This window comes from Marmota monax, unplaced genomic scaffold (assembly GCF_021218885.2).
Source record: "Marmota monax isolate L192 unplaced genomic scaffold, Marmota_monax_Labrador192_F-V1.1 WCK01_AAM20220418_F8-fsc00006, whole genome shotgun sequence".
In the NCBI taxonomy this organism is placed as follows: Eukaryota; Metazoa; Chordata; class Mammalia; order Rodentia; family Sciuridae; genus Marmota; species Marmota monax.
In genome coordinates this window covers 21,806,966-21,834,952 of record NW_026693712.1, presented here as the reverse complement: position 1 = coordinate 21,834,952, position 27,987 = coordinate 21,806,966, and the positions used below count along the sequence as shown (strand labels likewise).

The 27,987-nt window shown below is 37.9% G+C and overlaps 1 protein-coding gene across 3 annotated transcripts; it reads right to left on the bottom strand.

Annotated features, from left to right (window-relative positions):
* On the bottom strand, window positions 1–27,987 carry Nrep (neuronal regeneration related protein). Of its 3 annotated transcripts, XM_046460377.2 has the most exons (5): window positions 27,969–27,987; window positions 27,526–27,569; window positions 26,135–26,198; window positions 6,453–6,530; window positions 1–1,778 (listed from the first exon to the last, which is right to left on the bottom strand). In XM_046460377.2, exons 3-5 carry the CDS (start codon window positions 26,135–26,137, stop codon window positions 1,653–1,655), a joined length of 207 nt encoding a protein of 68 aa, XP_046316333.1. In that variant the 5' UTR covers window positions 26,138–26,198; window positions 27,526–27,569; window positions 27,969–27,987; the 3' UTR covers window positions 1–1,652. The 3 variants fall into 3 exon arrangements, with proteins under 3 accessions (XP_046316333.1, XP_058440298.1, XP_058440297.1); XM_058584315.1 differs by lacking the exon at window positions 27,969–27,987 and having other exon boundaries at window positions 27,526–27,798; XM_058584314.1 differs by lacking the exons at window positions 26,135–26,198; window positions 27,969–27,987 and having other exon boundaries at window positions 27,526–27,809.

The window sequence follows — 27,987 nt, the reverse complement described above, 5'->3', positions numbered from 1 at the left end:
TTTACAGCTTGCATATTTATTGAACAAATACTACTAAAATAGCTAAAATACATTGGGTACTTTTGAGTGCATCAGTAAAGATCACATTGTTACAAAAGCCTGCATTTTCAGCAGTACACAACTGCAACTCTACATAAATGCCACAGATGCAGAATACTGTTTTCTTGCTCTATTTACACAGCTGATATACCTATTCTAACAAAGGAGGGGGGTGGGAGTAAAGCACAAGAAACTCAGGCCAATGGGGGCGCAAGAAGAGAACGAAGTGCAGCGCATGCGTCATCGGTGTTTAACAGTCAGAAGCGGAACAGTTCAGAACAAGGCCTGCCCTGTCAAAGGAAGAGCTAAAAGACAAAGTTATATAAAAATTAAGGTGGGCTTTCAGACTGGCTAACACAACAACATTCCATGAGTAGATGGTATTATCTGATTTTATTTTTGTTTATTCATTTCACTGGGAGCAAGGACAAAAATGTAAAATCTACCCTTGCTTGTCAAAACTGCCCAAAAACATTGCTCTGCCTTTTATCATCATCATTATTATTACTTTGTAAATACAGTTTTTCAACTTAATTCTTGGGAAAGGTGTAATTTTCATATTCCTACAGAAGCCAGTGTTTTGGATTCTTTTTACATGGCATTTATTTAAAGAGTGGACCTTTCCCCCCATCCCACTCCCACCCACCCCCATCCCTCACCCACCCCGCAAAAATTATCTGGTCAAAAAGAAAGAATCCAAAGAGACATCTCAAAATGCCTGTAAAGTTATTGCTTTTCTTTCTGTAAGTCAGGCAGGCGAGGCTACGGATTGGAAGAGATTTGGTAAGTAAATTACAGTTTTGTGATTGCTCCCACTACCATGACTGCATATCCATGAGTGCCAGCCATCGAGACAGTCTCTCACACTCTTGGTAGCATTCGCTCAACCTACAACACTGAGGAAGAAAGCCACACTGAAGACACAAGGAAAACAAGTCAATCCAGTCTAGAGAACAACATTCAGGGAAACAGAGTACCAACACCTTCTTAGAACATGGAAATAAAAAATAACTCCATCAGAGCTACCTCGCCAAGGAGCATGTTGAAAGTCCAAAATAGCACCATTCATCAGTGTCTCAGGTCCTGTGGCAGCATCTCGGTCACTTACCACAAGGAAACAATGAGTTTCAAACTACTTCTATACATCAAAAGAGTACATGGATAAAATATAGAGATATACAGACAATTGATGAACATAAACTACTAGGCTTGTTACATCTAAATGAAAAAAAAATGGGGACTCTCAGCCTCTGCAAGAAGCAGTCAGGAGCTGTGTGAGTGAAAAGGCAGGAGTGGACCAGTTGTGTGAGAGCAGTGGGAGTTTGAGTTGTGGAAGACACTGTTGTAGCGAACCAGGCCTGAAGGCCCACCTGTAGGGGGATTGTAAACGTGGATTCACAGTGTGAAATTCTGAGCATTTTCACTTGAGTCAGAATGATTAAAAACTGGTTTGATGATACCTATTTGTCCACTGTAAATTCTCTAAAGCAAGGCTCAGAGTCCCATAGTTTCTTCGTATACTTGATGATTTACACAGAAAAAAATCCCATATATGATACCATGACCTCATCAATACCCATACACCATATGTAATACAAATGGAGGTGTTACGATTAAAAAGAGTGGAGGTAACTGATACTTGGGGAGCGGAGTTCATCGCTGCCCAGTGGAGTCAGGGAGGCAGCGGTGGTCTCATTGATCTTCTTGCGGTTCACTTCCTTTGGGACGGGAAGTCTTCCCTATAAAGCAGGTGGATGCAGACAGACACACACAGAGAGAAAAAAGACAAACAGTCATGCTTCTGAAACCATTTTTTTTTTCTAATTCTGCTTCTCCTACCTACTCAGGGCCTCACACATCGTAGGCAAGGGATCCACACTGAGCTACATCCCCAGCCTTCCTACCCACTTTTTATCCTTGAACTCCTGCTATTCTGCAAACGGTTTACATATTAAACACAGTTAACCCAAATGTAAATATTAGGTCTGTGGGGGCATAAAGCAATTAAACACTAACCGCCTTTGCTTCAGTACAATCAAGTGGTTCTCTAATGGTGGTGGCCAGCCATGTGTGAGGCAGCATTCCTGAGAGTCAGATTTCTGGGGATATTTGGTAGTGTCAGATACGACCCAACGTCAGGCTGGATGAGAGGTGCTCGTAGGAGTGTTCATAGGTAATTTTTTTTTTAAAGTGCAGCAGGTGGTGTGGTGAGGAGTAATAATCAGCTTTCTAATATATAACAAAAATATTTTAAAACAACTGGCATAAATCTTTTCTATGTGTGGTTTATTCTATAAGCAGTTAGTACATTCCATGTGGGTCCTAATGGTCAGAACCAGAAGTGGGCACCAAGAATGGAAGCGTTTGGTAAGGAAATAATGTGAGGGGAACCTGAACTGTGGCTGTAGGAAAGAGGAGGATAGTGGGAAAACAAGGCCAGATGAGTGCATGATTCAGTTGGTCTGGGTTGACTGGGGCTCTTCTAAACCTGATGAGCAAAGTTTTGTGTTTCTGACTTACAATGATCCAACCTCAGTGTGACTGATGGTCATCCACCATAGAGCTTCTGCTGACACACTGAAGGGGCCAGCAGTAGACAGCAGCCCTCCATCCCAACCAGGCAGCAAGAGAGCAATACCCAAGCAATACAGAAGTCTTAACTAACCACATAGGGACTATATGCCCTGTTCAGTTATGAATATACTAAAGCTTGAAGATTGACAACAGACTCTCTTTTAGTTAAGCCATTAATTGCTGGAGTTTTCTTGGAAAAAAAAATTTCCCTTGTGGTTTTAAAAGATCTGTTAAAGGATCTGGTTTTTCTCTCTCTCTTTTTGCTTTTTGCTCAGGTCACAGGTACTAACAGGACAGTTTTAATAAAAATGAATTTGATTAGATATAAGGACTTGGACTAAAGTGATATTCTTATTTGGTGATCTTTAAATTATCACATCTGAATTTATTTTTAAGAATTCAGAAGTTGAGAACTTCTTCTAAACAACACAAAACTGAATAAACATTTCCAGCAACCTCAGTTTGAACAAAATGCAGCAGATAATTGAACTTTAAGAAGTCTTATTTACTGAACAGGTTTTGCATATGAAACAACTGGTGTGCCTAAATTTTGCTTAAATACCTCAGACTTTGAAAGCATATAACATTTGTAGGATGTATGTAAAATCCACATAATATATACTTTAATGCTTCAGGGCTTAAGTTGTGATTTCAGAGGTTGTTTGGGTATCTACCAATGGGAAAACCCAGAAAATTAAATTAAAATATATTTAATCACTCACACATCATTAAGGATTAAGAAAAAAAATTGCTATAATATTGGTCTGCTCCTTGTAGTTGTGAAAATAATTTCAATCCAAAAATTAAAAAAAAAAAAAGAAATCTGCTGGTGTTTTTAAAATAATGTCACGCCCACTACCTCCCCCTCAGTCAATCAGTTAGCATAGTCAGGACATGACAAACTTAGGTTTTGGATAAACAAAGAATTCAATAGCTGTTAGTTGTCAACAATCCAGCAAGGAAGGGAAATCAAAAGTTCATAAAAATTATGTTACTGAACAACTGCATTCTGAACACAAGTTTCAGTCTTAGTACCCTTTTACCTCCATGAAAAATACACAAGAAAATGAAATGGAAAACCTGGTAATTTGGAAAGAGGTACTTCTTTAATAAAAAAATAAATAAATAAAAAAACAGAGTATTTAACATTTTTACTTTTCCCCCCCTTCCTTTTGAGGTCCTAAAAATACACACGCATTTTTTCATTCATTATTCATGTTGTGAGTGCTTGAGCGCTCTATTAGATTCTAAGCCCACAGAGATCAAAACAGAAACAAAAACATTCCCTGCCCAACCTGCTCATAATTAACTTGCTCAATGGGAGACAGACACCCAAGTAATGGGGCACCAGCAAGCCCACTGTGGTAGGTTGTGCATGGAGGTGGCTGTTGAAGGACCAACCCTGAGGGCCCACAGACTAACATGGCTGCAAGGAGAGGAGGTCCTGATGTGGGGTGGGCACAGTTCTGTGCATTTTCCCTTTAGAACCCTGGACTTACTAGATTTTAGTCTGCCTCCCATTTATCCCCCACCCATTCTGTTTTAAAGAATAGTCTTTCTGTTACACTAAAGGAGTTTTAGGATTCAACAACTAGGGAAGGAGGCCTCTTGAAGAGGGAAGAACAGACACAGAGACATCTTGTTTTTCCAGATGTCAGGCCTTATAAGCATTCAGAAAAAAATAATCATCTCTTCCTCCATTATCCCACATAAAATGGTCCCTAAAGACTGAGGGATTAATATTTAAAAAAAAGGCTGAGAGTAGGGTGGGGAATGGAGGTGTCCAGTGTGCCCCACAGACCTACTCTCCTGGATGTCACTACAGCTGATATATCTCTGGTAGGTGGCCCTCCCTTCTGATGATTACTAGAAGATTAGCCCCCAGTTACTCAATAATGTGCTTTGGACCAAGTAAATCAAGATTATTTTCCTTACAATTATGCAAAGATGTGCTTTGTCAAAACAAAACTGCCAGAGAAAGAAAAATAGTGTATGCTTAAAATATTACTCATTTATTTAGAGAGGAGGCAACTTAAAATGGCAGAGGTGTGGATCTTGCAATCCATTGTGCCCACCCCCTAAAGCATGCATGCTTCAGTGTGTGCAAGATCTGATCCCTGATGGCTTTCCAAAGAGTTAAGGGTGACACTGCTGACCTCACTGAGGAGCTTCACCTGCTCTTACCCATCTGGTTGATGTCACCAGTATCAAAGAGAAGAATTTCAGATGCCTAAGGAAGCAAGTTAAGGAAAAGGCTATGCTTGTATTTCTGTTTCACCCTAAACTGCCTCAAGGGAATTATGCCCTGATCTGGCTCAATAAAAATGTCTAGGGGAAAAGTATATATGTTTCAAAGGGCTGGAGTGTAGCTCAGTGGCAGAGCACCCTGGGTTTGGTTCCCAGACACACACACACACACACACACACACACACACACACACAGTCTAGTGTTGTGCTGGTGCTGTAGGTGGAGAGAGCTCTAGTATTTAGCTTTCTTCAACTCTAGAAGAGCAGGTCTGTGGGGGACACTGAACGCATCCTTTTCCTACCCCATTCCCAGCCTTTCTGAATAGTCAAATCCTTCAGTCTTAGGGACCATTATGTGTGGGATGATGAAGGAAGAGATGAGTATTTTTGTCTGACTGCTTATGGCCTGAATCCTGAAAGACCTTGAAGATCAGGCAGGGCCTAAGCTGTTTTGTTCCTCTACTTTTCAGCCAATGACTTCAACCTTGACCTTAAGAAATTCCCTGAAAGATTAAAAATGATTTAGGATTGTTTTCTTTCAGTGTGAACTTCCAGTTGACACAATCTCTTCAACTTCTGCAACTATTAAAACCTTTTAGAGTAAAGAAAAGTTTCTTAAACATTGAAATACCAGTGTTTTCTGGGGGAAGACTTTACCATTAGTCAATGACACATATAAAACTTTTGAATATAAATTTTATTTCCAACAGACTTTTTCTTTATTCATTGAAAAATCAGTGTCAGTGATAAAAAGTACAATCCTCCTCCCTGAGGTCAAATTGATATTTATCTTAAAAGGCAAAGTCTAAAGGTATCTATAGTAAAAACTGATAAATTTTTGTTTGTCTCAAAATGGTGCTGAAATATAAATTTTTAAAAATTTTCTTAAAGCAGAGAATTGTCACACTAAGATGTCAAAGCAACAAAACCATATTAATATAAATTTTTTTTTCAACTTACAAATTAGGAAAATGAATAAAACAGTTTTTATGTTCTTCCCACTTTGTTTCATAGGGAATCTTATCAGACATCAGGAATTATTAGCAGAAGAAAAGGTCATCATTTCACACTTTTAAGAAATCCTCAGGACTTCAGTTGTAGCTCAGTGGTAGAGTACTTGCCTAGCACATAGGAGGCAGTGGGTTCAATCTTCAGCACCACATAAATAATAAATTAATAAAATAAAGGTATTATATTCATCTACAACTAAAAAAAAATCCCCTATTCCTAACCACCTCTTTTAGTTTTTAGGTTTATCATATTTGAGTTTGTCCAACAAGGAATCTGTAAAATGCACATGTGATAAATTGATTCCATGATTCTTACATAAAAATATAGTTTTTACTTGTTTGGCAAGAAAGGAAGATAAAATGAACTATAAGAGTCATAGGACTTTACATTATGTTTTCAAAAATATATATTCTTTCCAAGGTCATCACAGTATCATGCTAATGGACCATTACAGTAGCATATAATGGATATTAAAATGAAAAAGAAATAACATTTTTCCCCAAATACCACTAAATTGAAAGTAGTGTTCACATAAATGTGTCTGTCAGGTACCCGTCTAAAATGGTAGATCAGGATCTTACCTTAGGAAGCCTTCCCTCCATTTCCTTGCCTGGAAATGGTTCTTGACTGACCCAGACAAAGAGTTCTGGGTAGTAAACCTATAGAGACATAAAAATACACATGTTCAGATTAAAAGCACCTGAAATCACCTGGGATCAGTTTAATGAGCTCAATTCTCAATGGTCACTTATTTCCCCCATTTGCAACTTAAGAGTGCTGGAGAAACCCTTTAACTCTTTCCAGTTGTTAGTGTGCTTCTGAATGTACACTATACTCAGGAGTGTTAGCTAAATGTCTTCTAAGATCAAGTCCAATGGAGCAGAGATATCAATCAATGTTATCTTTAGCAAGCAAAGTAGTAGCTCAATGGCATGTCAGGTGCACCAAGTCACCAGGGAGTCCTAACTTGCAAAGCAACCTGTGTGTAAGTATCCTTGCAAAGGTCCATGTTTATGACATAAATGTGTCTTTCAGGTACCCATCAAACACTGTCAAGAGTTATTCTAATTATTTCTTATTAGGGTAAAGATTATGCACAAAGTAGTGGGCAGGAGCTTTCCTGATTGTCTCCAGGGCCATGTGGCCACTAACAACACATTTTTTCCAGCTGGATGAAACAGCCAAGCATCTGAGAGAGGGGTAGGGAGTTGGGCAGCATTGTCATGAATGATTCAGAGAATACTAGGGGATGGATTCTGGAGGGTAGGAGGAGGTGGAGAGAGGGAAGCAAACTGAGTAACTCTTCTTTAAATATACAAAGAGTTATTAGCATAAAGCTGCTGACCAGCTGTTCTCCATCTCCAGTAAAGACAGGAGTGGGGGAAAGGACTTAAAATTACAACTACAGATTTAGGTCAGCTATAAGAAAGAACTTGGCACAAGAATTGTTCAATTACTAAAAGAATTTAGAAGAAAACTGTGAAATCTTCTTTAAAAATTTTAGGAACAGAATCCAACAACCATCTGTCAGGGCTAATTCACATTTGATTACAGCCCTGCTGGAAAAGAGGGATGAAATTAGGTAACATTCCCTCCAGATCTGATTCTCTAAGTTTTATAAATAAGTCCCACATTTAATAAATAACAATTAAAAATCACACCTCATTAATAGATGAACAAGTGGATTTAGATGTCAGTTTGGGTTTTAAAAGCACTAATCATTGCGCTGAATGTAATATTTTGTAGGTCCCAGTGGATCCATTTGGTTCAGAGGAGGTCTGGGGTAGGAAATATGGATGGTTAACTGCATTCACTCTTTTGGATAATATAATAGCAACTATCTTCACTCTTCACCAGTAATGTTTAATGCACATCCCAGCTTACTGAGCAATTTTGCATACATTATATAATTATCCTGATGATAAGCCTGTGAGTTGGTCTTAATATCATTATACAGATGAGGAAACTGAAACCCAAAAAGGTCAACCAACTTACCCAAAGCAACACAGACCGTGTAGGGTAGGAATGTAACTCATACTAGGTTTCTAGATTCAAAGCCCTCTTCTTTCCACTATCATGCTGCCCTCACATTATCCAAGAATGCAAATCGCCTACCACCTCTACCTCAAAATTACACCAGTCCACGGTCACCACCCACATTGAGTGTTACATACTTGAGAGCTCATCCTGCAAGAACTGATGCTATTTTCTTACTTTGTACCAGGTCTGCTGTCTGAGCCAAGTGGTTCCCTCAAACCTAATCTACCTTCCTCTTCCACAGATTTCCCCTCCTCTGCCCAGCTCCTTCTTGAAATATTACACCATCTGCCTTGTTTGGGACATGCAACCACTCCTGACATTCTCTTGAGCCCAGAATGGGTAATGACAACAAAATTACAATAAAAGATACGCACACATTTTTTCAAGGCATATACCAAAGTCATAACACATAGAATTCTAGTTTAACTTTAGGATACCCCAAATTTTGAGTTTAATTAATGTAAATGAGTATAAAATTATCATTTTCCAACACTACCCCTTTAAGAAACATGATTTAAACATGATTTTAAAATATTATAATATTAGTGTTTCCTTAGAAACCAAAAAATGTTGACAAAAGTTCATGTAAAAGTAAGTATATGGAAGCAATGAGATGTAAAGTCAAGTAAATGTTGTCATTTCTCTTTCTTGTGCTTCTCTGAGATACCAATTTAACAAAATTACCATGCTTTTGATTTAACTTCTAGTTTCAAAGCATCAGTAACTCAAGTCTAATTTTAGGTCAAAATAACTTGCCTTTCAGAAATTATTACACTTATTCTAATAATATATTTTCCAAAGGAATCTCCTTTTCTTAAGAAAAATGGCCAATGACTTTTACCATTGAACTTGGGAATATTTAGTACTTGATAGCAAAACCCACAACTAAAGAAAATTTCCTACTTGCTTCAGATGTATTCCTTCTTTTGCAATGTATTTATTTGGTCACAAATATACCAAAGACATTTCTAATGAGGCATTGTTTAGTATTTGAATCATAAAATAATCATTGTATACTACAGGAAAAAAAAATGTCATTTTGGCCTTGAGGTAAAGTCTTCTAATCTCTTTCAAAGTCAGGACCTTAAGCCAAAAATGGCAGACAGAGGAGTCTCAGATACATCCCTAAAACCTGCTTGGCTGGTCTCTAAGAATGTACAGATCCCTAGATAGAGTATCTGAAGGGATCTATTTAAATTTCTTTTTCTCATTTTCTCTCTGTCCTTTAAATGCAGCTGCTTTGGGGAAAAGGCAGTAGGCAATGGAAATAAATACTACCTATTATTTATTATTATTCTTTCTTAAACCTGTGGTATTTTGAGATCCTAAAATGAAGAAGTTAAGGAAAAAATATCTATTGACAATCACTCTCCTTGCTCTCAAATGACTCAGACCTGACCTTTGGGATTGCACGAGAGCTTCAACTGTCATTTCACTCTCAGTGCTGGACACAGAGAATAGGAGGTCACCAGCAACAAGCACTCGTGTTCCATTTAAGTGTCTTGATTGGAGTGCACTGTGTTTTCTCTGCCTCATCTTCCCATGTGAATATTATCTAGTCTACTACTCAGGCTCTACCACTGGCAGTGAGGAACACCGTGCCACTTTTCAACTCCAAATTTCTTACCAATCTCCATGCACTCATTCACCAAGAGCTCATGAAATAGCTGTAATGTGCCGGACACTGTGGTAACTTCTGGGAATTAGAAGAGAAATAGAGTTCCTGCTCTCCAGAAGCTCAATTCTGGGAGTGGGGCAAGGAGGAGTGACCAACCCATGCAAAGATAATCTTAAAAGTGTGTGTTATGTATCCCCTCAAATTCATATGCTGAAGTCCTAACTACCAGTACCTCAGAATCTGAATGTTTTTGGAGAGAGGAGCTTTACAGAGATAAATTAAAAAGATGTTCTCAGTGTGTGCTGAGATCCAAAGTGACTGCTATCCTTCCAAGAAGAGAATGAGGTATAGACACAGGGAGGGAACACCATGTAAGATGGCTATCCACAACCTTTCTTACTCATTCAGAAGACTCAGAGCTGACAATGGCCCTGTGACCAAGGATTTTGAATGCTGACAATTTGAAGGTCAGAAAACAGAGATAAATTCCCTGTCCTTCTGTCCTTGCTGGATTGGAAAGTTGCTTACTCTTCTTGGTGTCAGTCAACTGATGCTCCAAGGATGACCTTGGGGCTTATACTGTGTCCCATTCACTCACTGTTCTGGAGTCAAGTTGGTGTTTTTCATGAAGACCAACTAAACTAACTTTTTCTTTTTTAATATTTCAATGACTTCTCTCTTGTTGCAAGTGGTTTGCATCTCAGAAATCAAAGGTTCTGGGTAAAACACATGAAAATACCTTAGATTTTTGTTTTGTTTTGTTTTGTTTTGTTTTATTAAACCAAAGTTTGCCTTAATCTTCACAAGTATACAATCTTTTAAAACTATCTTCCAGGTATAAAATAAACTGTTTGCTCTTGCACAAATAAAATCCTCAAAACTCTCTAGAACACTATCCTTTTACAAGTTAGATAGGGAATGAAGCCATACCCTCAATAACTAAGAAAATATGAAGATTTATGTAAATATAGAGGAATAGGAAATTTTTATTTCCACTTGGAGACTATGTAAAGGTTTTTCTTGAATTCTGGGAAAATATGTTTATACTTTTCACTGGATCTATTAGTTAATACTTATTTTTCTACAACGGTACTTTTATCTCACCAATGATTAGTTTTAAAAATAACAGAACAATGTGAAGAACCCATTGAATTAAATTCACTAGTCATGATAAATATGTTGCTTTCATGTGCATGTCATACATTTAAACCTACTATATATTTAAATATGGCTTATGTGAAAATGCACTATTTCTTACTGATTCTTTTAAATGTGTTTGCAGGTTGAGACTCCATCATAGCATACAAGTTGTATATAAAATGCTCTTTCTCTTGAGGCTTATTTTACTCTCTGGACAGTGCAAAATGAAATTACTTCATTTTTGAAGCCTATAAGGCAACTATTTTGTTAGCAATCGTTATTTGATATGAACTATAGCTGACAACTAGCACTCCAAATTAGAAAGATAAAATGTAGGGGAAACCAGAGACCTCTCTTCCAGGTTCTAAAAAAACATGTGTAAGTAGATTACTGCTTAAATTCTTTATGCTCTTTGTTTCAAAACTTGCTGTGTATTTTCTAACAGCATTGTTCACATACAGAATTGATCTAAAAGTGCTTTGATGTTTCCTACCGATTCTGTTATACCATTTGTAAAATTCAAATTATATCTATTATCTCTTTCTAAATTTAAAATTCACTCCTATTTATTTACCATCTTTACCAATCTTTCTTTTCACTGTCCTGTGTTAATGACCCTCAAAGGCAGGGTGATATCTTTCTTCAGATAAAAAATATACCATATACATATATGCTGCTTACTTAATTGGTTAACACACCTTCAAAGAAATCTGACATAAAGATATGATGCATAATTTTGTTGCTCAAGATCATCATCATAATATTATTTTTTGTCCTTGATGGGGTCCTGTGAATTTAAAGAATGTGCACACATGGCCCCTTTAGACTTAACAAGGATAGGTGTATCCCCTGCAATTAAGAAAGTAGCTAAGGGCAGCAGGTGTCCAACCTGCATAATTAATTCTCTGTGTAATAAAGGAGTGTATTTCATAATCTCTCAGCCAATTCAACACTGTGTACCCACATATGTACATGTTCTGTTCTGCATAACTGGCCAAGAGGTTGTGAAACCTGTCATTTAAAGAATATATGTACCTATACATGTACTTCATTTCTGCAAACACCCTTTGAAGTAACACTATTAAGAATCTTCTTGAAAAGCCACTTAGCTCCCAAGTATTGCTGGTCATGTGAGGGCAGAACGTAAACCGAAACCATAAATGAACTGCAAGGATCATTTTTTTCTGAACAACATTACATCAAAGGTCAGATGGTGCCAAAAGATGATGCTGTCTCTCTGGAGACCTAATCTTAGAGATCCACCTAGCCTAGCAAATGTTCTTCAAGAGAAGCACACAGTGGGGGAAACCATTGCTACTGGAAGACAAAAGGTAAGTACACAGAACACGGGGCCATTCAGATGATGTGTGTAATCTCTGCACACCCTAGAAAGCAGAATAAAAGCATTAGTGCCTAAATTGGCAAACATTCTTGCTTGGACACTAAATGAAATATGCACTGACCTCATTTAAACAAACACAGACACAGGAGTTGGCTGTGGTAACAATGGGTAATTACAGAGTCACGAATGAACACCTGACTCTTGTGCTCAATAACCAGAAATGTGCTCCTGCTAGAAAGAAAGGAGGGCCTTTGTGACTGTGTTGCATTACCTTGCTGACACTTTCAGGGTTTCCTGAGAGAGTGGCCTGGTCTAACAAGTCCTTCACATGTAGCAATAGTGTAGGGCGGGGGGAGGAGGGTACTATATTTCATAAGGAAGACAATAAGAGCTCCCAAGTTGATTAAACCCATTGGCATTAGCTTCGCTTCGGGTGCATATCCCCAGGATGAACCCAGGGAATGTTCACATTTTATTCACACTGGGCAATAGATTATGTTACTGTTCAACTTCACATGTCAGGCAGGCCAAAGATTAATTCTTTGCTTTGTGAGTTGTGGTGTCTGAAACAAGCTGCGTAGACTTTAATCGTGGAATCCTCTAAATTCACTCTGCTCATTGTGAAGCCACCTTGAGAGGACGCTGAGGAATATGTGGGAACTGATAGCTGTGGAATTTTATTTCTAGAGTTCAACGAGGCAGAGAAAGGAAATGAAAATCTCCTCACTGGCAACAAAATGAAAGTGTTTACATGTGAAATTAATCCTCAGCACAAAGAGCTTCCACAGTCACTCTGTTCCACGATAGAATATTCTGTTTGTTTGGCTGCTGAGTCTTTTAAAATTTGATTTCTAAGAATAACAGCAAAGACTTGCAAGGGGAGCAACAAATCAAGTCAGGGGCAAGCCACAAAAGGTTGACAACAGTACCCGACTTTTCTTCTTCACCGCTATTTAAAACCGTTCCTTATGTGAGTTTTCTGGGCTTTGATGGTGTGTGATTCAAGGCCAGGGGCGGCAGCCGCTGGCTTATTTAAGCAGGGTGAACTCTGAGGTCAACTGCAAATATTTAGGTTGCGCAAACTCCTCCTCTCATCTCAGCTTCGCTCCTGTCCAATAGGAACATGCTCAGCACAAAGCAATCCACCTAAAGACTCCAAAAATCCAAAAAAGGGAGTCTCCAGTCGAGGAATTCTCAGATTTCTGCCAAGGCACCCTCCCCTGGACTGGAGGTCAGCCTGGTACAGAAATCAGAGCCAAACTGTGGACTGAACTCAAGGAAGTAAGTTCAACATTTCAAATCTTGATTTTTAATGGGCTATTTTTCTCTTCAGTAATGAAGACAAAACAAAGTTCAAATAGCTGATAACAGCCCAAAGTAAACCAGGAGAAATAGTACAAGAATAAAGCTTGGAAACAAGTCTCCTAAGTAATATCTAAGAAGACTTTCCAAACAAAGAGGAAAAAAATAAAGGAGCTTTATAAAACTGGTTTGAGATTATGTAGTTTGAATGAACAATAAGAAAGTAGAGGCCATAATAGAAGGTATTTGCTCTTTTCAGCAAAAAAAAAAAAAAAAAAAAAAAAATTAAAAAACAAAAGAAAGGAAAAATAGTCTTTGTCAACTTGCAGCAAAAAGGCCTCTCAGGCACTTAATAAATGCATAGCATAAGCTTTTCCTTACCCCATGACCCCAACAAATATGTTAATAAAATCTTTTACCTCTCAAGTAAATATTTACTTAACACATCTCAGTTCTAAGTCTGGACCACCTATTCCGTTATATAAATTGGTTTTCAGTTGCAACCAAGAAATAAGAAACATTACATCTTGTGCTGTTTCCCCTAATTTTAAGGTACATTAAGAAGAAAAAAAGAGGAAGGATGCTTAAATATTAATTTTATTTTACGCCCCAGCACACTAAACCACAATTGTGAATTTTAGAACAGTATTCTCTACCACAAATGAGAGTAATGCTCTTGCTATGCTTTCCAATACTGGACATCTGGATAGTAGGACTTTTTCCAACACATTCCAAGGTTAATAGGAAACATCCAGACTTGCCTTTATTAGCTAGTTTGAATAATTTTACATATGCTACCCCAGGTTTCACCTTCAGATAACTATTATAAGCCTGATTTCTAGTCACCAAGAATGCTTTCTTTCTTCCTGTCCAAAAATTACTGTTAACCATTAAAATCTTGTGGAAAAATTTTCACCAGCATGGATTACTTTAAAAATCCCATTTCTTTTGTTAAAGCCTTCAGTCAAAAGTTAGTGGGATCATCCTTACTTATCTATACATAGGATTTGGAATTTTCCATGGTCTGGATGGGATAACACAGTCAGTTGCTTTTGAAGAGTCTAAAGAAGTTCCAAAGCATTTTTTTTTTGACATGTGCAAAACTGAGCTTTCCAGAAAAGCCTGCATTTTCTCCACAAATGCTCATTCCAAGAGAAACTACTCACTCTTTCCATTAATGTACTCTCTTGTCCTGGCAGTTACAAAGTCCTCAACATTCAGCTAAAGTCATTTCACAGTTCAATGCTTGTCATGCACTGTCCTGGTCATTTAAAGACTGATATCTCTTCAGCAGCAAATAGCATCATAACAGACCACTAACTTTGGAGGGAGAGTGATTTCTATTGCAGGAGGATATATCTTTTCTTATAAGAAGTTTGACCTTTAAAAAAAAAAAAGGAAAAATATATCCAGATCTCTATCAGCATGCTACAAATGTTCAGGTCATAAAGAAGCGACTAAAAGGCTTCCTGTAACCTGTTCTTTGGAAAAACTAGCAAAAAAACTAATACTACAAGAGAAATTGTATAAAGTGAGAATGAATGTGTTACTGCCCTGTACACCACCTGAGTTTTCAACCCCACTGACGGAGCCAAGTTGGATTGTGCAAAGGCTTCTCTCAGATGAGGGCTCCTTCACGCATAGGAAGCACAAAAGAACAAAGGGAGGAGCCCCTAACCCAGAGAGACAGGGTGTTTCAGGGCTAGGAGTCAGTGAAGAAGTACATGCTTCAGGAGTCGTGAAAGTAACTGCAAAAAGAACACCAAATTAAGAGCGGGAAGTGCCCTGGAAAAGGAATCATCTGTATTCTTATTACCATGAAAAAGATGGCACTGGAAACTAGAGACCTTCATCCAAATGCTGTCTTCAACAAGACTTCAACCTCATACTTACTTTTTTCCCCCTCAGTCTTTCTTCCATTGTAAACCAAACATCAAAATTATACTTCCCCCAAAGAAGAGAACTATGTGCAATACATGTGGGTTGTTGGAACCCACACAAGCATAATATGTATATTTGGGGACCAGAAGTTCTCTGTAAAAAAGCATCATAGAATCCATTATAAAGATGGGGGAGGGGTTGGCTTCCCCTGCCAGGGGTACTGGGATGAACCACTAAGCACATATTGTACCACTGAGCTATACACGCCCAGCCTATAATGTTTGGTTTTTAAAATTTTAGTCATGCTTTCCTGGTGCACTAATTTAATCCTCACAGTTTTATTGCAAGGATGAAATGAACCAATATATGTAAAGTGCTGGTGATAGGATCAGACACCAAAGTGGATCTTTGCTCATCCTCCTCACCATTCCACAGATGAGAATACCATGGGAAAGAGAGAGTGCGAGCACTGGCCCAAGGTCACAAAACCAAGAAACAGAGAAGACAGAAGACAAACTCAGCCCCTCTTCTCAAAGATTGTCTGTCAGAAGTGATCTATACTATGGTTTCCCCAGAGCCACTTGGAGTGTCACCAGGAGGCCCCTGGAAAGCTGAGGCCTATTATCCATCCCCCCAAGTAGGTGCTGAGCATCTCCTTTTAGGGCTCTTGTGATAAAATGTAGAGAGATTTCTGATACCTACTGTCAAGTGTAATTTTCTCCAAATTATCTGTTGTTCTCTTGCCTGTTTCCAATAGCCACCCTTCAAATATGACTAAACCTTAAAAAAAAAAAAGTCACATTTAAGGACACAGAGAATATGCTCTCCAGTGTTCAAGAGCTGCATTGCTTCTGAGGAAAGACTAGTCTGAGAGCAGCAACCTTGGTGTGGCTACATTAAGACTTTGGATCTAATTAAACCCAAGCAATAATGGTAATCACAGTTTTGTCTATTTTCAGTATTCCCTGGAAGGAAATGTTCAGCAAATACAAATATCTAGCAATCACTGCAGCTAATTATACAAGGCATTTGCTGAGAAACCGAATTGTTTTAATATGACCCCCAAATGAACTCTCAAACAGCTCCTCCTCAGATGAGCTACCAATAGATGATCTAACTCCATGTATCTATCTGTCATCAAATACATTTGGAATCATGTTCACTATAACTTTGCTTTTTCAAAATTCTAATCAATTTAAAAACAAATAGCTTAGTGAAGAGAATTAAAATCTCATTTTTATGAATGATGTGCAGAGACACAAACCATACACTGCATAAAAATATAAAGTGATCCTAATTGGAAAAGGAAGAAAATAAACACTTATTAGAGCAGAGATGCAGTGAATAACTACTAAGAATGGTAAATTCATAAAGAAAAATAAATTTAACCTGATTCCATTTGGAAACTTTAAATGAATATATTAGAAATCCAGACAGTTCTAGAGACAGACTAATGGAATGATGTAGATGGAGTAAGAAGCCAATTATTAGTAACTCACATCACAAAGATATCAAATAGCAAGCAATGAAGTACACCATATTTGATCCTCAGATTATACACAGAGTGGTCTATTCAGCCTCAAAGATGTGGTATCCCTTCAGCTTTGTCTAAACAGCAAAAGAACAGCTCAGTAAAAACTCACATTAATTATCAGATGAATTGTTTCTATGAGGCCAAGGAACAAATTTAATTGACTCTCTGACTGAATTGATTGTGAGTATCGATAGCCAAGACTCAGATAACAAAATAAAGTTTAAAAAGCAGTCCTTACAGAAAAAAAAAAAAAAGGCGGGAGGGGTTACTTAACGAAGATTAAGATTAAATGAAAAGACATGGAGACTTGGCTCCCAGACCACAACAACAAAATCAGAAGAATTCAAGATTCTATTATCAAGAAGAAAAAAAAAATATGCAAGCCAGGGCACTTTAAAATATACAACTAGACCCAAGTCTCCACAGAGCAGTAAGAAGCGGAGAGTCAGTTCTAGTTCGTAGCATCCAGGCTTTGGAAAAGACAAATCCAAGTAATTAAGAACTAAAATCATGAAGATGAGAAGAGCTCATAGAATAGAAGAGCATGACTTCTGATTTTGTATTACCTGAAGTGGTTATGTATATAATCTCAATTACCCCAAGAAATATTCACTAAGTGCTTACTTTCTTTGAGGTATTAGATATTTGGTAGAGAATTTGTAACCCTATAGAATGAGCATCTTATCAAAGAATGTGTCCCATCACTTTGGGCTGGAATTGTCAGAGGAGCAAAGAAAACTTAATCTCCTCAAAAAAGTTTTTTTTTTTTTTTTTTTTTCAAAACAAAACCACCATCGTGGCTCATGCCTGTAATCCCAGTAACTAAGGAGGCTGAGACAGGAGGATCACAAGTTTGAGGCCAGTCTCAGTGACTCAGTGAGGCCCTAAGCAACTTAGCGAAACCCTGTCTCAACTACTCACACACACACATATGCACATTTAAATAAATAAATAAATACAACCCAAGCCACCAAATCCTAGGAAGGTCTATTCCGAAGACAGGTGGGCTAGTTAATACAATTCATCTTTTCAAATCCTAATGTTCTTAACCATAAAATTGAATTGCCCTGATAGTGCAAGCTTTCAAACCATGGGTGAATCTCTTGCACTGTATTCCTCCTTTCCGCGAGTTGTAACTGAGTTCCTACAAAGTAGCAGACACTGGGCTAAGTGCCTGAAAATGTGCTGCCAAACCTGCACAGCACACTGACAGATACTGAGATTCAGCAACCACCTGGCAGATGTACATAAGGACAGACTTTTGAGATCATGGTCCCACTAAGCCTTTGGGATCTTTTTCACTAGGATGACTTAGTGAAGGGCATGAAGCAATACCTTACAGAGGAAGCACTTCATACCAAATCCCTACTAGGGTCAAATTTATCTTAGTCAATAAGTTTTATCCATCTCAGTACTGACCATAGCTTTTCCTTGACAGTTCAGAATGTGAGCTGTCAAAGAAGCAACGTTTTCTCTTCTGTTCTACTCTTCCCTCAGAATAGGCTCCTTATATACACACCAACTTTTAGCCAATAAAAGTGTCCTCAAAATGCCTGGACCTGTTTTAAACAAAACAACTTTTGTAAATTTCTCTCTGTTCAGTCACTGGACTGTAGTACTTTTCCTTGCTGGATTTGTATCAAACTGAGTCCAGCCACGAAGGCTGTTACCTGCCCCAGTAATCAAAGGACAGTGGTGTGTGATGGTGATCTGAGTGCAGGGGGTGATCAGCCAGAACCAGGCAGTCACACCAACACTTCTGTGCACATTATGAATCCCCCTCTTGTTCTAATTACCTACTGGTGAGATTTTGGCTCAATATTTTATTTATTGGCAACAGAATGTTCAGCTCTTCTTCCTTCCTTTCTAATCAATGGCTCTGGGTTCCCCATTTCAGCTTTAAAAGAGGCAAACAGACCTTTCTTTCTTTGGCTACCCTCTCTTTTTATGGATCTTTTCCTTCTTCTCAAGTTCAAGTTATTTTTATGTCATACTCTATGAAGGTAAGGATGAACACTGAACCAAAGAGTCTAAGATCAAGGGTTTTTAGATACGTCCAGCTAGGTAATCTTAACACTTTAAGGAAGGTGGGGAAGCTTAGATTAGAAAACATTCAAAAGTATTATCAAGGCAATAATTCTATTTAAAAAGATTTCATTATCTTGTGAAACCAGAGCAGACTTTGCTCTACTGTCAAGATTGCCTCAATGAGACCCTGAGAGATAAACTGCCGCCTGCTGAAAAAATACCACTAATAACCTAGTGTGTGATGGCACTCCACAGCCAACATTTTGGATGAAATGTGGGACTCTACCTTAAGCTGACACTCTTCTTTCAGAAGCCCATACAAACCTAGCTTTCTGAACTTTCTCACAACCAAGAAGGGGACATGAAATTCAGGAGCCGTGTTTGTAGGAAGCTTTGATTTCACATAACTCTCCCCCTTACCTTCCGAACACTGACACTTCTAAAATACTCAGTGAGAGGGGCTTTGAGCAGTGAATTTATACTCAGTATGTGGTTATTCATTTCCTGGGCTATTATAACAAAGGTCAGGCTGTTGGTGGTTTTGAATCCCAAACTAGGCCACATGGTTCTGGCCAGAAACAACGAATTGTCTGGTACTCATGGCCACTGGCTCATTCACTTCTTCCAGAGACATTTAGGCATTCATTGATCACTGGGGATATGCCAGACCCTGGTTAGGTATGGAAGCAGAGATCCACACTGGTTCACAGATGTGGGATCCATTCCAAAGTCCCATTAGAATACGTCAATGAAGGTTTGAGTTTCCTTCCACTTGGTAGGAAAAGAATGCCAAATTCTTTCACTACATGAGTAACAGCCTGTAGGCCTCAAGTTGTAAATTGTTTCATTATGATGATGCTCATCTCTGGCTTGTATATTGAGTGCAACTCACTATGTCCCGTTAGAAAGGAAGACACAGAGGGTCAGGCGGCTGAGCACCCATGGTTAGCACATGCCTGCACCCAGTCTGCCTCACTGAAAGGAGCATGGTGCCTCCTCTGGGTGACCAGCACAGCAGCAATACCCCCTGTGGCAAAGCAGACAATGCTGAACCTGCAGGGATTCCTAGTGAAAGTGCTATTGCCTCCTCCTGGGAAGTTCCCAGTTCTTTCTAGTTAGAGACCTTCTTTTTCCCACCACCTCAATGGGAGTGAGAGGTAGCAATAAAGTAAGCTCTATCTTTAATCAGAAAATATATGTGAGTGAGGATCTATGTTCTTTTCTGTTACACACAATCAAAAAGCAAAGAACCTGAAAGAATTTGATAGACTGTGAGAACACTGGGTAACTTCTGAGATGACTGCTCAGTGGCTTCCTACTCCTTAGCACATCAAATCTTGACATCTAGGTCTAATTTGTGAGGTCCATCCTTGACAGCACAGAGACCCTGAACAGAGAGGAAGCATTTTTTGCAAGCATCACTTTCTAATGTATTCCTTTTATCTGGAATACTCCTCTCTCATCTAAATCTACTCAAATATTCTTAATTCTGCATTCACTCAATGTTTTGTTATGGACTAGTGTTAAGTCCATAATGAAGGAATAAAAAGCTTCATAAGACACGGTACTTGCTCTCAAGGAGCAAACAGTTCACTTCTAGGTTTGAAATTTTGTGTCAATGCCAATCAACTGTGAATGGTTTCCTGGAACACTATATTGAGGGTTCTGACATTATATTCAGGGTGAATAATAATAATGGGTGTCAAGGCTGATTAGCAATACCTGCCACGGAGTAGGAGTGAGTGGTAGCAGGCATGCTATATTCTTGCCTTCTCTGACTCTAGCTTCATTTGTACCTTCTTAACAAAAGTTTTCCACTGCTATCTCCAGTCGCCTGTCCTCAATCATTCTTCTGCATTCTTACCAACTCTACCCGAGATTATATTGTCTTGCCTTGTTAAGTTTCTCATGCATGTTTGTCTTCCTTCCACAACTAAAATATAAATCTGCTGAGGGCAGAGGCCAAGTGTGTACCTTCTGCAATGCAAAGAAAAACACAATGTTCAAACAACACTTGTTGCTCAACTGACATGAGAATCAAGGTATATATAATCCTACTTCTAACTCTTCTCATTTGATTCAGTATTTTCAGGTATATTGCCTTTGTGTTTTGAGGATCACAGAATCAGATTATACTAGAAATATGTGAGAGCATTAAAGTTCCAATATGAGGAGCAAATCTCCTCCTGGATTCAGAAGGGGATTTTTATGGCTGCTGTGAGTTCTGAGCACCACAGCTGGATCAAACCCAGACAGGCAGCACTCACCATATTACCCACAGTGTGGCTCTGAAAGCTGGTAAAGGTGAGCAATCACAAGCCTTTTTTTTGGGGGGGGGGGGGCAAGTGCCATACTTTACAGCTTAACCACAAAGGTTTTTAGCCTTTTAATAAATAATGGGAAATAATTTGCTGTGTAAACTAAAATTACATTTGTTTCCATTTCCTGGCTCTTTAGAAGGAGAGGTTAAGGCTGCAAATTACTTCTAGTTTACAAAAATTAATCATTATTAACTCACTAAAACCTAATAAAAATTCCAACAATAGATACTAGCATGCATACACCAAATATTTATTGTTTCTATCACGTATTTAATACTTTCCTAAAACTGTGTATGAAGTTCACAAATTCTCTGGCAGGGGTGGGAAGGCTATAATTCAGTTGGGTCAAAGAAATGCATATGACCCATCTAACAAATAATGCCAGCTAGATTAATACCATGTCATTACTTCTAATAATGGAATTGATATTTCAGGATCATTGCTATTTTTTCAATCACTGAGATGAAGTATTCTTTCTTGAGGCTTCTCTGGGTGAAAAATACTTCTAGAAATATCTATTTCAGATAAATTTAGATCTGATAAATGATATTTTTAGCAATCATAATTTCTACAGATATGGGTTCAGATTAATGATTAATCTGTTTTCCAGTTCAAAGCAGAGGAGTTTAAAGTTGGAATCTTGCAATATATCTTGATCAGCAAAGATGACACAGTCCAAGTATTTTTGATTCATTTTCCCCTGGTATATTCGAATTGGATTTGCTGGTAAGATTTCCTATCACTAGTCTGTTCTTGTATAGCACAGGAATTATGTAGATAATTCAAGCAAATCCCTCCCACTCCTACATCACTCCAGCAACATTCTGAATTACCAAGATGAATCAGACAAAATCATGGCCTTTTTTTAAGCATAATTATTCAGATAATTATTTTGATCCTCCATTTCACTTAAGCTCTGAGGATATGGCCTTAAAAGACTTTCCACCCAGGAACAGCACCAAGGAAAAACTTGGACCAAGGAAGCGATGCATATCCTACCAAGCTCCCCAGTCATTCTGATTCATCTGAATGCACTTTGTGTCTTCATATGACCAGCTAGAGGGACATTCAAACATGCAAAATTCATATCAGGGGGTTACTCATTTATTTTAACAAAATATTTATATTACAGAAGCATATTTTCCTATTTTTGAAATCTTAGAATTTAGGGCTGGGGTTGTGGCTCAGTGGTAGAGCACTTGCCTAGCATGTGTGAGGCACAGAAAATTGAGAAATTATACCCCATCTGATTCAAATGTATGATATGTCAAGATCATTGTACTGTCACGTGTAACTAATTAAAACAAATAAAAAAACTAAATAAACAAAGTAAAGGTATTGTATCCATCTACAGCTAAAAATATTTTTTTTAAAAAAAGAAATCTTAGGATTTAAAATATAGTGGATTTGTCAGCATATTTCATATGATTTATAGCTAAGGTTTTAGAACTGTATCAGGTTAAAATGGAGTTTGAATAGCTATTTATTCTAAGATTTCTGCTCAAATATCTTCTTCTATCTGAATTACCTACATAGCTCAGGAGGAAGCTGGACTGAAATTAAACCCAGATAGATTTTCTCTACTGTCCTAATTCCCCAAACAATTCCTAATTCTCCCCCTCACAGTGCATTGGAAGGTTTGGTGAAACAGAATAAAGCACAATATAAAATTACCTTCATGAAACTATCTTCAGCATCTCTACAATCAAGAGTCACCACAGCAACTTGTCAATTTGCATTCCAAACCCAATGGCACAGGCTACAAACAGGACCTCAGCCCTCTCCAATCTTCATGTGTATTTCTTAAACAGGGAAACCTTATGTTAATGGAGAGATTATTGAAAAGAGTTTTCTTGTAAGCCCATGAATGCCAAATCACAGACTAAGAAGAAAGCAGAGCTCTATGAATGGTACAATGGAGTCAACTCATCTTTTTAAAAAGCTCAGCATCAGCCATAAAAAGAACCTAAATTTTTCTAATTCCTAGGTCTCTGTTGAAACATAATGAGCCCTTACTTATTCCATGGTGAGTCCAGAGTACACACATACTGGGAGGCAAGTTTACTGTGTAGAGGGTAATCATGTTGAAAGTCAAGACTTAACCTTGGATTAAATAATTTAGCTTTTCAAATTACTCAATAGAATCATCAGCTCATTCTGAAGTGTATTCTTCTTATTGACATACCTGTGTCTAGTTCCTTTAATATAAAATACCTAAGTAAAAATATAGTCCTACAAATTAAAATATAGCAAAAAAGTAAAATATAAATGAAAAAAATGCTGAAGATCTCTGCTGATTCACAATAATTGCAAAACTCTGCAGACTCTACCAGTTGCAGAAATTAAGGGCAGGAGTATGTTCCCTAGAAACTGAAAATGTTGAAGTAGTTACTGAAAAGAATATAAGGATCAACTTAGATACAGAAAACTTTATACTCAAAATTAACACTTTACTCAAGGTTGCCCAACCCCAGGTATTATTACCATACACACTATAATCTATGTGAATGGCGCCCCCTGCAGTTGTACTTAAAGGGGCCCAAACACTAAAGACAATACAAATGGTGCCTCAGAGGTAAACAAAGTGGTGTCTTTTTTGATAATGCAAAAGGCACTGTAGGATTCCTACATGTTACCAAATTTCTGTTGTGAAACATTACCATTTTAGGGTACGAAAAAATTGGATACTGAATCACTGTTTAGAATTCTGGAACTTACTGGTAAGTCTCTTACACTGGATTGAGTTGATTATTAATTTGTATTTGAAATAAACCCTTTACCAAACAGCCTAAATACACTAAAATTAGGAACTCTTTAGTGTTTTATATTATATTAATGGAAATACAAGTTTAACAAAAAAGCCATGTACATATATATATCACACATACACACACACACACGTGTATGTATATATGTGTGTGTGTGTGTGTGTGTGTGTGTGTATATATATATATATATATATATATATATATATATATATATTAGAGGTGGTCAGGAGCTAAATCAGCTTCTATCACAAAGTTTCTATTGTTTGTGGGCTAAGTCTCTAAGTAAGCCAGATATAGAGATCTGCAAAGTAATTCCAGTTTTAATCAAGGAAAAGAAAATTAACTTCATTTTGCCAAAAAGGAGAAAGTTCTTAAAAATATAAGTTCAGTAATATAAATTTTTTAAAAATTGAAACTTTTTTATTACATTAATATGTGCAAAGACTTTTTAAGAGCTCAGACTTTCAGAATAAGAGAATTGCTAGAAAGTTACTTGGAATCACCCACAGACAATAACTGTCAGTGGTTTCATTTCAAGCAATGGGCTTGTGCCAAAAGGGACTGACATCTTGATGAAAGGATCACCAAAAAGTTGTAAGAATTTTTTTCATGAGTAAAAGTCTTTCCAAGAGCAACAAATTGTGATTTCCCTTTCTGCCACCATACATAAATGACAACTGTAAGAAATTAACATGTAATATTAATTTGCATTTGCTTTTCTGCATTTGAATGGTTCCAACTTTCATTCTTGGCTTTGGCAGGCATGCTTGCCTTCTCAAAGCTCATTCCACTCACTACTGAAGAAACATGATATTTGCTCTTTGCTCTTGACCTATAGGGGTGGTATGGCAGGGTCAGTGGTCATATTTATGTTTAACCAAAATCATCACCTGACATATTGCAACATAAAATCTTCGTGGTCTAGCTGCAGTGACACACCATGGTACGGTTCTGGATACAAAACCAGAGGCAAGATGATGTGTCTGTTCAGTGACAGTGGAAGAATTAAGTAAACAAAAACTTCACAGCAGTCTATTTTAATATCATCCTATTACTCTATGCCAATGGCCAGTAAGGAATTTGATATGAAGTTAGAAACCATTTGCAGAAATCCACTGATTACCTTAATTTTATGTTAACTTCCTACCCCAGGTTTCCTAATTTGGCCATTACCATACTGGCCCAAGTAAGATCTACTTATTTAGTGCTTTAATACCCACTTGTTGAAATGACAGGTGAGGCAAACATAAAAAATTTTAAAAGTTTACTTGTTAATACAAGTCAATCTGAACTCATTTAATTGCCTCTGATTCATTTTTCTCCATAGAAGTTTATTCTTGGGTTGTTCTCAAAGATAACATGAAGTATATCATATTCAATTTTGATTAACTAAATTCCACCCTCTTTTAAAGGAAAAAGCTAAAACTAATTCTGAAGGGTACACATTCTAAGTGGCAGAGGTGTTTTAAAAAGTACAAACATCTGCAGTAAGACATACTGTAATTATGTGAAAAGTTTTATAACATTTCTATTATTTTTTTAGTTCAACCTATTTCCAAAGAGGAAATCTTTGAAAGAAGTTTAATATAGTAATTCAGATGCTTTTAATGTGCATTCCCTCTATTTCTTTATTTGATCAGTTATCAGACATTAAACTGCCTTCTCTATGGATCATAATCCTTGTCAGAAATAGTTGCACTTTTATTTAGAGGTAACATGCTTGACTTCTAAAACTGAGTAGATGTCTCTTATAAATACAGTAATAAATCAGTAAAAACAACAAAACTCCACAAATATATTTGAATTACAACAGATACAGCATACTAATACAAAATTCATTTTTTTCATATATTGCTCTTAAAGATAGCATATACTGGAGCTGGACACAGACCCATAATTTTTGGCTAAGTTCTGGCTATCTGTAATATAAGACCCATTGCTTTGTCTGAATGCTACACAGTGTTACCCCCTTCATGAACATCACAACATGTCATTCTTAAAGAACAGAATACTTTCTGTTGTTCCAGTTGAATAAATCTTCACTCTGAAAGAGGAATTTTCGTTTTCTATTTAAAATGATTGCAAGTCAAAAGATCTAATTCACTACATCCAATTCATACAAATTGCTGCACTGCAAAACTCCCACATGCTGGAGATAGAACCTTTTAAAGGTCAGCTGGGGTAGGAACAATGAAGGGTTGTGGCAGATGAAGGTGGGTGGCTGATATTTATATGTAATAAAGACTGATAAGAAGCTACTGAGAATTTCCTCTGATGACCAATTCTTACCATTTTGAGAATCTTAATAGTCTTGGGTTTCTATGCTCCCTCTCTTCAGTCCAGGGAGACCAACCTGCAAAATATGTTTAAACACAGTAGACACATGGCCTCACCACAGGTCAGCAAATGAAAAAAAAAAAAAGCCTCTTTAGAGGTTACAGACAACTAACCACTTTCTAAGGTTAAGATAAGTTACATGCAAATTACAGTAACTACTGGGGTTTCTGAAAGAGCTTTCCAAGTGGTCTATAGGTTTAAATAAGGGACAAAGGACTCCCTGGTACCTGGCTCTGCAGAGCCTTGGGCTACTCCTAGTGTTTGGTTCATCTTTAAATTAGAAGAGTTCAAAAGGTTTAGCAACTTAAAAGTAGAATCAAGTGATAAAAATAGATTGTTTTCTGGCTGCTCTTTGTTCCCAGACATACTACTGGCAGTATATTTGCAATCAAGACGGCAGAATAGGAATCAGCCTTCCACTGTGTAGTGTAATGCCTCAGAGTGGATATTTTTGGAAATGGCACTGCATTACATAACCTTCCGTGTTAACAAAAAAAAAAAAACCTACACAGGGAAAAAAGTCAGGAATATACACCATTATGCCCTTCTCCCCAAACCAAACAAACATTAACGTATATGCTATAGTGATCTTCCCTCAACCTTTATACCTTTATGCTATCAGAGCACAGCTCTTTTGTTAATATAAGTTATGGCAAAAATTAAGATGAATGGAAAAACTTAAAGTTCTCAAAAAGGGTGTCATAAGCTCTTGGAGTTTTCCTATAATGTTATTACAGATACATATAAATGCAAATCAGGTTATCATCATCACCAAGAGAAAAAAAAAGTCATGTATTTTTAAGCTCCCCCCACCCCAAGTTCAAATGCTTTATAAGAAAATGCAGAAAAAAAGTGTTGCAAGATTGAAAGCATGAAAAGACCCTCAGCGGCAGCAGCGTTGAAAGAGGAAAGAGTAATCAAGTGCACAGATGGAAGGACACAAATTCATTTCATTGGGGTTGGGGGGGCAGCTTGTATGCAACAAAGTGCATTTAATGCAAAGAAACAAAATAGTTGCTAACAATGCTTTATGAGCAAGAAGAACAAAATTACCCACACAAGCAAGCAAACCCCACCCCTTCTCAAAAGAATTCATTTCTCCCTCTTAACTTGTGCATAAAAAAGAAGAAAAAAAAAAAAGCTCAAGTTAAATTCTAGCCTTTAGTGCAGCAGGACCAAAATGCTAGATTTTCTCCAAGGTATCTGTTTCAGCTCTTTAAAATTTAGAGGGAAGAAGCATGAACTCTGCAGGGTTGAAGGGTCCAGCTAAGAGCAACGGCAAGGAATCGACACAAAAGAGAAAGCAGCGCTCCCAGCCGGGGATGAGAATGGCATATACTTACAGACAAAAGCCCCGCTCCCTGTTCACTCTCTCTCCTCTCTACACCTGAAACACAAATGTGGATGAAAAAGGGCATCATGCTAGAAAGACAGCTGGGGGGAGGGGGAGGGGAAAGGGGTGGAGGAAGAGGAAGGAGGAGGGGGAAGGGAAACAACCCAAACCGGCTTCACTTCCAAGAAGTGCAGCCTTGGAAAAGAAGGAGGGGAAGGTTTCCCTGCCTTGCGCGCTCTCTCCAAGAGTGTGCCTTGTGTCTCTTTTTCTAAATCAATCTCTCTCTCCCTCTCTTTCTCCCTCCCTCTCTCTCTCTCTCTCTCTCCCCTCCCTCCCGCCCTCCCTCCCGCTAGTGTACTAGTGAACAATGAGCTAATTCTGATGGGGTTGGCGCGGCGCCAGCGCCCCAGCACTGCTGCCACTGTGCTGCCGCCGAGGAGCCAGACTGCTTACTCGGCAGGAATCGGCGGCT

Coding starts and splice junctions, on each gene's coding strand:
- Nrep (XM_058584314.1), bottom strand. CDS start 27,603: ATGATGCCCTTTTTCATCCACATTTGTGTTTCAGGTGTAGAGAGGAGA. Junction 6,531..27,525: donor AGGGAGCGGGGCTTTTGTCT/GTAAGTATATGC, acceptor ATGTCTCTATAG/GTTTACTACCCAGAACTCTT. Junction 1,779..6,452: donor TGGAGGGAAGGCTTCCTAAG/GTAAGATCCTGA, acceptor CCTGCTTTATAG/GGAAGACTTCCCGTCCCAAA.